At 29.0% G+C, this 11,896-nt stretch overlaps 1 protein-coding gene across 4 annotated transcripts in view; it reads left to right on the forward strand.

Moving 5' to 3' along the window:
- LOC134714660 (fibronectin type 3 and ankyrin repeat domains 1 protein-like) overlaps positions 1 to 11,501 on the forward strand; it is a 52,355-nt gene extending 40,854 nt beyond the window's left edge. For 2 of the 4 annotated variants that reach the window (XM_063576101.1, XM_063576098.1), the window contains exons 5-11: positions 352 to 366; positions 1,993 to 2,067; positions 2,734 to 2,799; positions 5,731 to 5,945; positions 6,388 to 6,560; positions 7,147 to 7,191; positions 7,932 to 11,501. In XM_063576101.1, the coding sequence (XP_063432171.1) occupies positions 352 to 366; positions 1,993 to 2,067; positions 2,734 to 2,799; positions 5,731 to 5,945; positions 6,388 to 6,560; positions 7,147 to 7,191; positions 7,932 to 7,994 (652 nt within the window). In that variant the 3' untranslated portion in view covers positions 7,995 to 11,501. The remainder of the gene's footprint in view (positions 1 to 351; positions 367 to 1,992; positions 2,068 to 2,733; positions 2,800 to 5,730; positions 5,946 to 6,387; positions 6,561 to 7,146; positions 7,192 to 7,931) is intronic. The other 2 variants (XM_063576099.1, XM_063576100.1) reach the window with 1 other exon arrangement.
- Positions 11,502 to 11,896: the final 395 nt, after the last annotated feature.

Here is an 11,896-nt window from a genome sequence, read left to right on the forward strand (position 1 = left end):
CCTTCATTGAAGTACATTTACTCCAGATTTCTTTGCATGCTAGCATCTTCATTGGTTTGAGTGGCATTACATCTGTTTTGCTAGAAAGCCAGTTGTAGGTTGCACTTTCTGTCATCAACAGCTTATTGGAACTTTGTATTTTATAATACATGGTATTATGGGTAAAATTTCACTTTTTAAGACAATAAACTCACTTAGCAAAGGATTTTGCTGATAAGATGTGTAAAATGAGTTGTGTTTCTTATCGTACAGATTTGTCAAACAGTAAAATATCAAAGTCATTTCAAAACAATAGTGAAAGAATCTCCAATTTCTAATAAAAATGTATAAAATTTTGAAATTTGAAATTAGATTTTACCAAGGGAGGTAAGTACTACATTGGTTAAAGTTAATGTTTCAACAGTTTTTGTGTTTTTACATTGGTTGAGCTTCTTAACAATAGTTAATACAGTATTATCTAAGTTTTGTTATAGGCAAGAATTGTTTGTAAGAAAATATTTTGATGGTATGTTTTGACATAGTAGGAGAAAGGGTTTTTGTATGACAAACATAATTTTGATATAGACACGATGTCCAGTTTAAAAGTACCTAAACATTAAAAAGATATTTTGTTTAAACTGCAAATTTCAAAGTAATTTGTGAGTTGGAAAAGCTTTGAATTTCTAGTAGGTTAGACATTAGAAATGGATCATATATATAATTTGGTTAGCTTGCTTAATGGTAGAATTACAATATATAAATGGATGCTACATCACTTTTCAGTTAACATTTTGAATTGGCTAACATCATAAATATTTGTGGGTGTTAATAACATACTCATACTCAAATGTATCAATACATTTAAATCTAACTTAATAATTCAAATTGTTCACAGTGTGAAAGTACACAATATTGAATATTTTATCATGTCATTTTACAAGATGTTTATTGGCGAAAACTGTAAAGCATGATTTTTACGCAGCAGAAATTATTATATTTAGTTATTTATTATTATCTATCTATTAAACTTTTGACTCCAAGATCAAGTTTTATTTACAATTTATTAACGTCAACTGTTTATGTCTGGTCGTGTCACAGACCTGTATTAAGGAGATGTCTAATATCAATTTATGGATGTGTTTTGACAATATTCTACATTGATTTTACACTTTTTTAGTCATTAAAAGAAGATGTCAGGTCAATAATTTGTATAAACTTTCTCTGTGTGGGAGATCTAAGATTTGTAAGTCCGACAAAAGGTCAATGACAGCTTTGTTATTCTGAAGTGTCAAACTTTGGTCACCTTATTTAATGTTCATCTGAGGGCATCCATTAATGTATATCTAGGAGAAATTGATTTAGGAGTGGATGATATCAGTCCTCAGTTAATTCTATTTTACGTTTAGTAGCTTTACTAGCCATACTAGGAAAGACGAATCGGACTCTAATTTTGGCCTATGTGTCAGTCAGTCAGTTTGTCTGTCAGTTTGTTTATCTCTCTAGTTTTCAGTTATTTCCATGTAATGCTTTATTTTATTGATTGGTTATTTGGTACAGTGTCTTATCATAAGAAGTGGCCCATTGGAAATGGAAAATTGCTTGAAATATCCATTCCCAGACTTTTTTATGGATAATTGCCGAATCTATGAATTAGGAATTGAATAAATATATATGTGTATTGTCATGTCATAGGAAGACATTTACATTGTATAATTTTTGGTTCTGTTGAGTTAATATTGCAGATTTTTTCCCCTTTAAATAGACAAGTAAAATTTCTTCAAAATATCATATTTCCACACTTTGTACTGCAATGCTAAGTATAGAATACCTAAGTATATGATCAAATTTATAATCAGTTGTTGAAGATTGACAATAATACACCATTTTAAAAAGTTAATAACCAAGGTGATTCCAGCCAAGTGACAACCCTATGATACTAAGTTACTATGTTGTGCAGCTTGTCGTTTAGTTTTTATATTTTATATAAAAGATTTTGTTTGTTCCCTTTTGCAGAGATGTGAAAATAGATGTTCCAGATAAATATGGCTTTACTGGTTTGATGCAGGCATCACAGAAAGGTTTTATTGAGTAAGTAGAAGGGGAGGCAAAATACAACATAGTCTGTTCATGACTAACATTTGTAACCCCTTTAAATTTTCTGTGTGTTACTCAGTAAAAACATTTACCAAGCAACCTTGAACTGCTAAATTATTTACAAATTTCATGGTTTATTTTATCATATTTAAACATTAATTATTTCAATGCATACCATGTTTTCTACAATAAAATGTTACCTTTTCAAATGTTTATTGTATAATTTACTACAATTGTCAACAGATGGATTAAAAAGGGTCTTACAATAATCCCATTTAAGGGGATTTGGGGCAAACACTAACACTCAATCAATCAATAAATTAATACTGTAAATTCAGAAATTATTGTGTGTATTTATTATTGCGATTTTATCATTTTTGACTATAATGCGATGTGAATTTTTGTGATATTGTGATCAATCCTGTTTAATTCATATAAAAAATTTCAAAATGCGAGTTTAAATTATAATTATATGCGATTATAACCCTGTCACATTTTTCGCAAAAATAAAAACATCACAATAATTTCTGAATTTACAGTAGTAGATCAAGTAGTAAATCATTGACACTATACTATACATTTCCACCAATAGATATATATATGTACATATGGTGCAACAGTCCGAATAATAAGGAATAATTACATAATTCTCTATTTCAGAGTTGTAGAATGTTTGTTAAATAATGGTGCTGATGTCCATTCTAAAAATGACGCAGGGAAAACGGCGTAAGTCAATAAAGAATTTAATTATTAAGTAAACAATGAAATCAACAATCATTCTCAAGTAAATAATGTTATTAATGATCATTCTCAAGTAAACAATGAAATCAATGATCATTCTCAAGTAAATAATGTTATTAATGATAACTTTTTTAGTAAATTATGTAATTAATGATAAAGTATAAGTAAATACAGGTAATGAAATCAATGAACATTTCTATAATGATGTATACATAAATACAAATTATCGCTAATTGTCTGCCATAACGAGACATAACAAACGTTCCCTGTAAATTTTGACATCACAAAAGTAAGAGTGTAATTGTTGTATCTAGGGATGACAATTGTTCAATTGTTACAAAATCTTAAGGTCAAGTGTCTCAGATACCCATGAAGCAATAAGTGCTATCTAATATAATAACCATGATAACAGTATTTCTTGGTATCTATATTTGACTGACAAGATGTCTAGCTTTGATAAAAAATGGTTTCCTGTAAATTATGATTGCACAGGCCACAAGTACCATTTTCAAGCATAACATACATATAGTTTAGTTTAATTTTTCTCAGTATTACAAATTGGAATACCGTTGAATATAATGAAGGAAAATTAAATACATATATAAAGATAATAAAAAGCCCAAAGTTAAACTAATGTTATTTGGCCACAGACCACAATTAATTTCTCTATTAGTTCTTTATAACTTTTTGTCTCATTAAAAAAATTGGACCTAATCTTTTTGTCAATTTTTTTGTGTGTTTAATGTATAGTACTAGTCCAAAAACATATCCAAAATTCAGAAAGATTGCTCTGATGTAACTTACAAATTTAGCCAATACACATCCATACCCCTATGGACAAGTCAAGAGATGTTCCGAAAACAGAAAATATTACCTTTTTGCACTTGACCTAATCACTCTTTCCATATTAAAATCAGTTAAAATACATTCAACAAAAAGTTATTTCACCTCTCTTCTTTCATTTCCACCCCATAAAAACTAACAAATGAATGAAAAAGGCAAAGAAAAAAAATAAAGAAAAAATACACTATAATTAAGGGGAACTATATTCGTGAACAACGAAAAGCAGGGTCATTAATTGTGGTCTTGGGCCTATTAGGGGCCAAAAACTTGACCAATTCCAATAAAACTTGGCATGATTTAAGCTTAGTGTATTATAAGTCAGTTTACAAAGTTTAAAGGCCATATGATATACATTATAGAAAATGTGGCATTTTTTATACCTCAACTTTGGTTGCTGAATTGAGACGTTGAAATAGAAAAATTTCAACTTTCAAATTTTGGCTTCAAAAATTTCCCCAAAACACCAAATTGCACTTTTTTATGTCTCCATGTATAAGATATTATATATTCAAAGTAAATGATAGCATACTTAATGTATGAGACTTATAAAAATTTGACAAAAAGTAATTTTATATGTGCCTATGCCAAAAAATAGAGGTTTTCAAATGAAGCGAGGCCTTATATGAAATGCAATATTTTCCACTTACAACAATTTTCTGAAGTTGTTAAGTTAAAACAAAACATTTAACATATCATAAATGTTCTTTTCATGTAAATATAAGTTTCAAAAAGCACAACACATGAGTTTTACATGGTATTAAGCAATGTCAAGCTTAAAATAACAAGTTGTCAATTTAGGCCGTTCCCTATATTTCCATATTTAATTGCATATAAATGATATTGGAGATGGAAATATGCTTCTTTTTGCAAAAATCCTTGCTGAGATATGATCAAATTTGAAGCCTGGATGTAACAAGACTGCTGCTTTTAATTGTATATGTAGAAAGTATGGTCTGATGCAAAGTTTTTTCAATTTACTGTTTAAAACCTGCATGGAATTTCAGTCTTAAAATGCCAATATTTTAACCACCAGCCATCCAGCAGAAGAAAATAAAGGTATTCTGTGAAACAGACAAGTTTAAACAACCTGTAATAAGTGCTTTTCATATAGATTCAGTGCAATCTGTTTAAAGAAATACAATTTTAAAGTGCATAGAACTTCATATTTCACTTGCTTCGTACGGACCGCTAGACCTAGACTATTAAAACAGCACATTTTATACTCTTTTTATGCTTTTATCCACTTTTCCTTGTGTTCAGAGTTCACAAATGAGTAAAACACATGAAATAAATACCACAAACACAAATAGATATCAGAAAAAAATTGTCAGAGAAAAAATAAGGATGCTGATTTTGCAAAAATGTTGAAAAAAGTGAAAAAGCTACTTTTTGGGCATTTTAGCTGAAAAGTGACTTTTTTTACAAATTTCTATCAAATAAAAGTGGAAATCATTTCTTCTCATATAGTTTGACAAATCAATACCAATAGATCATTCAGAGAAGTTGTCAAAGTATAAATTCAAAATTTGCTGAAATGCACCTCTTAGGCCACAGACCACAATTAATTTCTCTATTAGTTCTTTATAACTTTTTGTCTCATTAAAAAAATTGGACCTAATCTTTTTGTCAATTTTTTTGTGTGTTTAATGTATAGTACTAGTCCAAAAACATATCCAAAATTCAGAAAGATTGCTCTGATGTAACTTACAAATTTAGCCAATACACATCCATACCCCTATGGACAAGTCAAGAGATGTTCCGAAAACAGAAAATATTACCTTTTTGCACTTGACCTAATCACTCTTTCCATATTAAAATCAGTTAAAATACATTCAACAAAAAGTTATTTCACCTCTCTTCTTTCATTTCCACCCCATAAAAACTAACAAATGAATGAAAAAGGCAAAGAAAAAAAATAAAGAAAAAATACACTATAATTAAGGGGAACTATATTCGTGAACAACGAAAAGCGGGGTCATTAATTGTGGTCTTGGGCCATTTGAAACACAACTATGATAAGGGAGATAACTCCTTTCTTCAATTGTTAATTAATTTATCATTTTGTATTTTCAGCCTTATGTTAGCTAGTTATGCTGGTCAGTTAAAGGTTGTGAAGATATTACGTGAAGCAGGGGCTAGATACGATGATTTTGACAGAGGTGGATCTACTTCATTACATTGGGCAGTGGATGGAGGAAATACTTATTTGATAGAATGGATGATACAGGATGGAGCTGAAGTTAATATACCAGATCATAATTGTGGATGGACACCATTGTTAAGATGTGGTTAGTAGTCAAAACTTCAATGGGACACAAATTATTTAAAAAAATGTTATACTCTATATTAATCTTAATGATGATAATAGAGATTTGTATTACAATGTTCAACAAATATCAACATTTAAACAGCAATTCTTAACTGAAAACCAAAAAATTGAAATATTCTTTTGAACTAGTGCATTCACAATTTACGGTTTACAAGATGGTTTTCTGTATATGGAATTTTAGGATTCTTGTTAGCTTTATACAATTGCTTTAGTATTAGATCCAATAGCTAGTCATATGAATATCTCTGCATCCATCATTACTCATTCTAAATTTAAAAAAAGAACAATGCAGTCCAAAACTTCAAATTGATAAACCAGTTTCCAGCTGAAATTCACTTGCAATATTAGCAATAATGTCATTAAAATATCTATTATACTTGTACTTGTTTCCTAATTTCCAGCATCCGTAAGTGGTAAGAGAGATGTAGCCTATTCACTCCTCAGTAAAGGTGCCGACATAAATAAACAAGATAGAGATGGGAAAACTGCATTGATGATTGCTATAATAAACGGTCATCTTGAACTTGTTGAACTACTGCTTAAAAGAAATGCAGATTTAACAGTCAAAAATGAGGTAAGAATAGGAAGTTTGAATTTGGCGAATTTTTAAGGTCATTTAAGCTGTGTAGACATCTTGTATAACCATCACCTTACACTTACCTTGAACATCTGAAATCCAGGTTTAAACCTCCAACTAGTTATAGATAAGACTTTAAAATTGGCATTTGCTGCTTTTCAATCATGAAGCAATTTAGGAAAAAGACCAAAGCTTAGTTGTTGTAGTAATATACAAATTTCCAGAATAAAGAGGCCTAGGACAGTTTTTGAAACACAACCTTATTTTCAGCAAATTTCATATATTAAATCCCCAAAAAAATTTTCTACAAAACAATTTTTAAACATTTTATCATTGTTAGCCCAATTATTAAAGTAAAATTTAGAAACCAGAGATCCATCTACATACATGTCTTGTCAATTTCTGTTTAAAAATAAATATAAATTACAATCATTCTTATTGTCCTTCATGTACAAATGAAAAAAGTTAAAATTCTAAGAGGACAGCATTCTGTATTTTTTTTCATACCTATATGTTTGTTTTCAATGTTATGATTGATAATTGTTCTTGAATACATATGACAGATGTCTCATTTTATTTTCAGTATGGGAAAACAGCTTATCAGATGGCACAGGCAATGGAAAAAAGGGTATGATAAATTATAAAGATATGCATTTAGGTTTAATTTGATTAAAACCTTTGCAGAACTGTCCAGTAATAAAAAAAAAAAAAAATGAATTAAGAGATACTGTGACAGCAAGGAGCAAGGTTACAAAACACAACAATACAAATATAATCTGATATGTATGTTCTGACAGTCTTCAAACATAAACTTATTAAACCATGACAGTGGATACAACATAGGTTTTAATCTCTAATACATATAGTGTAGTATTTTGTAAGACATCAGATATTTGTTAAAATCAGTCACATAAGATTTACAATTTATCAAGCCAGATACACTGAAGTAATGGATGTCATTTGGTTTGAACAAATTCATCACATTTTGGAATATCATATATTTCCTTTGTCATAATTTCAAGTCAAAGAATAATTTGATTCTCATAATTAAATCCAGTTTTAGAATTGCAAAAATGAAGTTAAAGTATGTCAAAAATAGAACTTGTTTGATGGATAATTGTGTTTAGTATTTGCTCGACACATACTATGTATGCCATATGCAAATACAGTTATTATTCACATGCATTCATTCAACTTTAGTCTGTGTATATGTATATGATGGATTGATTCTCAAGGTCAGAAATGTATTATACCAGACTGTGGGAGGCCTTATTAAAGTCAAGTCAAGGTCGTTAAAAAACACCCAGTAGTACTTTGTAATGTTGAAGTTCTGAAGAAATGTAATTATTATTTTTCTTTTCTTTTCAGCGGATATTGCGCTCTCTGGATGAACATGTTGAATATAAAGGACTGAAAGGAATAAAAATCTGACTTCTGACCTGATTTAGCATTTGACATTGGGTAAAACTGCAATATAATATATATACTAACAGCAGTGGAGTGCCAAACACAGTCATCGAACTTTTACTTCTTTGAATACAGCTTCTTTTTCAGTAATAGAGGGAGCTAATTCAAATTCAAAGATGAATGGATTCAGCAAGTAAAATAACTCCATTATTGACAACTATTCAGGATGACTACCACTTGCACAATATGAGTAATTTATATGCAAGGAGGAAATCTTATAGTTTACCATTTGAAACATTATAGATGAATATAATATGGTCCTTTCATATTGTTTTCCAAGTTTAGTATTTTGTATTTATTCTGTTATATATATATATATAATTTTTCTATGTTAAAAGTCATTAGCCAAAATTTTTAATACCGGTATTTTGTATTGAAAAATTCTGTTGTTTGTTTTAAGGCATTTTTTATTTAAAACAAAAACAATGCCTTCTGCTTACAATTAATTGGCATTCATTTCAGTTAAGCATCCAAATAAAAATCATCTTTTTAAAAGGAAAAAAAACAGAAATGGCATTACCTAACCTCCATTTTCTACTTTAAAATGAACATATGTTTATGTAAAAAAAGAGAATTGTAAAATCTTGTGCATAAATTAAATCGTATCAAATGAATTCTTTTAAAGTAGTATATAACTGGTATGAATGTGGTACATACCATTGCTCTCTTTGGATATAGTTTTAATATTTTACCTAGTTTATTCCCAAATACAAAAGGAAAGGATCTGTATATATTAATCCAATGTGTTGTAGTGTGTATGCAATATATATTGAATATGCAATTTAAAAAAGCTAACTGAGAAATCAAAAGTGTATGGTTGGAGTTTTAATTTGATCACAAGAACACAGTTAACCTTACCACACCCTGCATATATTGGTTTGATCTTGTCCTTCACCTAGGCCTCCTTGCAAGTTTAAATGGAAATATTATTTACCCTTGACCTTCTCAAACATACAGTTCTCACAGAGTCGAGATTAAAAGAAAAAACTATGTAAGACCTTTACAACATTTACAAAATGATTTTCTATCGTTAGAAAGTATGTGACCCAATAAGACATGTAATAACTAGGACGTTTGGTTGTATTATATAGTACATGTAACACATGGAGATTTAATTGTTCAGAAATGTTTTTTTTTAAATTAATTTTCTGAAGTGCAGCTACCTGGCATTAGAGTGTAGCATCTAGTTGTAAAAGGAATTTTTGTTAAATTAAACTGAAAAAATGATTTATGTAAAGAAAAATATTAAATTAAAGGCTGATTGTCTTTCGTTCTTTCCTTATGTAGGTAATTAAATGAAGAATACAAATACTTAAATAGTTAAGTGTGGACTTCCTGATCTATAAATCTGAACTTGTGATTGGAGAAAAATGTTGATGAAAACATTGTTACCTCAACCCCTTGCAGACATAAACAGGTGGGGGTCATACATTAATATAAACATTGTAAGTCTATACAAACAAAAGCAGAAAGGAGAATACAACTTTTAAAAATATAAATAGTTATATAACTATATAATTCTTCTTATTTTCATGTGACAGCATTGTCTTTCTAGAGGAGAAAAGAGATCTATTTGTTCACTGATGATAGGCTACATTTCTTATGTACATTTACAGTAAAAGGGAATTTTGTGTTGATTGCAGATTCTTGATTGTGTCTGTTAAATTTATTCAATGTGAATCAAATCTTTATTAGACACAGGGATGATTCAGGACTCAACACATTTTAAAAATACTTGTCAATATTTAAAGAACATATTGTTTTCTCATATTTTTGGGTTCCTATTTCATTGATGTTAACCTTATATCACCTATTTTTTATGTGAAATTGAAAGATTAAAATAAATACAATTTTAATATTTTTTACGTTTTCAAATTTCCTTGGTAGACCTAATATTTGACATATATAATATTAATATTACTAAGTAGTGATATATTACACCTGTACCACAGTTTAGACAAATCTTCCTTGCATTTTATTATATTTTTAGTAAATGTGTTAAAATAGTGAATTTGTGTCAAAGTTGTTGTGTGTTAGTTATTTCAAACTATGTATTGCTGGTATTAATTACTATTGCACTGTTATTAAATTAATCGTCTTTAATACATTTTGAATGATCATTAATTTCTATTTGGATAGAAGTGAGTGAGCTTAAATATAATTATCATAAAATGTGAAACATTGTGTTATTTTAGAAATGGTGTTGAATCAGATTTAACAGTTAGTGTTTCCTTTATACCATCATTCGTTCCTGAAAAAGTACCTTTCATGTCGAACCACTTTAGAAAGTACCAGAAAACTATCATTTCACCTTCTCAGTGAATACATTAAATGTTCACACTAAGGGGTCATTTTTATGAATGTTAAAATGCATAATTATCAAATATTTAAGTCAGTCTGAATAATTTCTTAGCATGATTGCGATGAATGGCTGCAAAGCTTGTACTTTAATTTTTTTCAATAAAACTTTGTATGTACAGTTGCATACAAATGTGGAATGACTTAATTTTTTTCAGAATTTCAGATTTTATATATTAAAAAAAAAACATAGGTTTTTATGCACATATTGATATACCCTGTATGCTATTAAGACAGTTATTGTGGTATTACATGTAATTTTAAAGCTGTAGAAAAAAAAAATAATTCATTAACATTGAATAGTTTATCAAAATGCTTCTACATTTTGCAATATCTTTGAGGTTTTATAATGTATTATCTGCAATATATTTTATACTCAGTTTAGATAATTAGACTACTCAGAAATGTACCCAATATATGCAATATTGGTTTGTGTGGGTGATGCTGCTTCTGTAGATTCTGCTCATGATTTGTTTGATACAACTGCATGCTTAAGTGACCAATTACCACTCCATTTTATTTATGACTACATGTGTTTGCTACAAACTAGGAATATTGTATTCTATAAACATAATGTTACAGAGAAATTAGTATACAAATATAAAAACGTTTACGGCACTTTATACACATGATGTCATGATCATCTAATGGATATCTAGTTTATTCTTTTACCACAGATATAAAAGATATTTGTTCATACATGTAAGCATGTAACTATATAAAAGATCAATCTATGAGTAAACTACAATTCTTTTGTGAACTATCATCTTTTTTGAGGCTACCTATTTAAACCTATGTATGTCTAGGCAATTTGACACACATTCTCTCCATGAATTTATAATCCATCCCTCCATATTATGTATGTTAGTTAAATTGTTGATCTCATTATTGTACAACATAGAGATATTCAAACTGCTAATAGATTTGTATTTTTCTACATTCCATTTTTGTCTATGCCGTCCTTGATAGAATTGTTCCGTCCTTGAACAGAATATTTACATTTCATTCATATTTACGTAATTTTTAATGATTAATAATTCTTGATAGATATTTTTTGTTCATGTATATGTTATTATTACAATCTGTCATTAATAAAATCAAACATTCATGTTATATTATGTCTCAATTTATTGCCTTGAAAGAGAAAAACTCAACAAATTGTTTCCTGGTGCCCTGTTGCATTCATTGGATTTCAGAGGCAGAAACCAAAAGCAAGCAATTGCCAATAATTTTGATCAAACTGTTTTGTTATAGGTAGACAAACTTAAATGTTCCGTATCGACTGGCAGTATGAATACTAACAACAGTGACAACCCCAAGATTAAATACAAGCTTTTGTTTTGACTGCTCCATCTTTTATCTGACTATCAGATCTTTAAACGAAGATTTTGTCCTGCCTGGGTGAAGTCATGTGACTGGTGGAGTCAAATCATGGTATATTGACATTGAAACTTTTGCATAGTTTTCATGGTTATGTTTTTTAAGGTCTGTTCATTGGGAACTACATA

The sequence above is a fragment of the Mytilus trossulus genome, chromosome 4 (genome assembly GCF_036588685.1).
Source record: "Mytilus trossulus isolate FHL-02 chromosome 4, PNRI_Mtr1.1.1.hap1, whole genome shotgun sequence".
Classification (NCBI taxonomy): Eukaryota; Metazoa; Mollusca; class Bivalvia; order Mytilida; family Mytilidae; genus Mytilus; species Mytilus trossulus.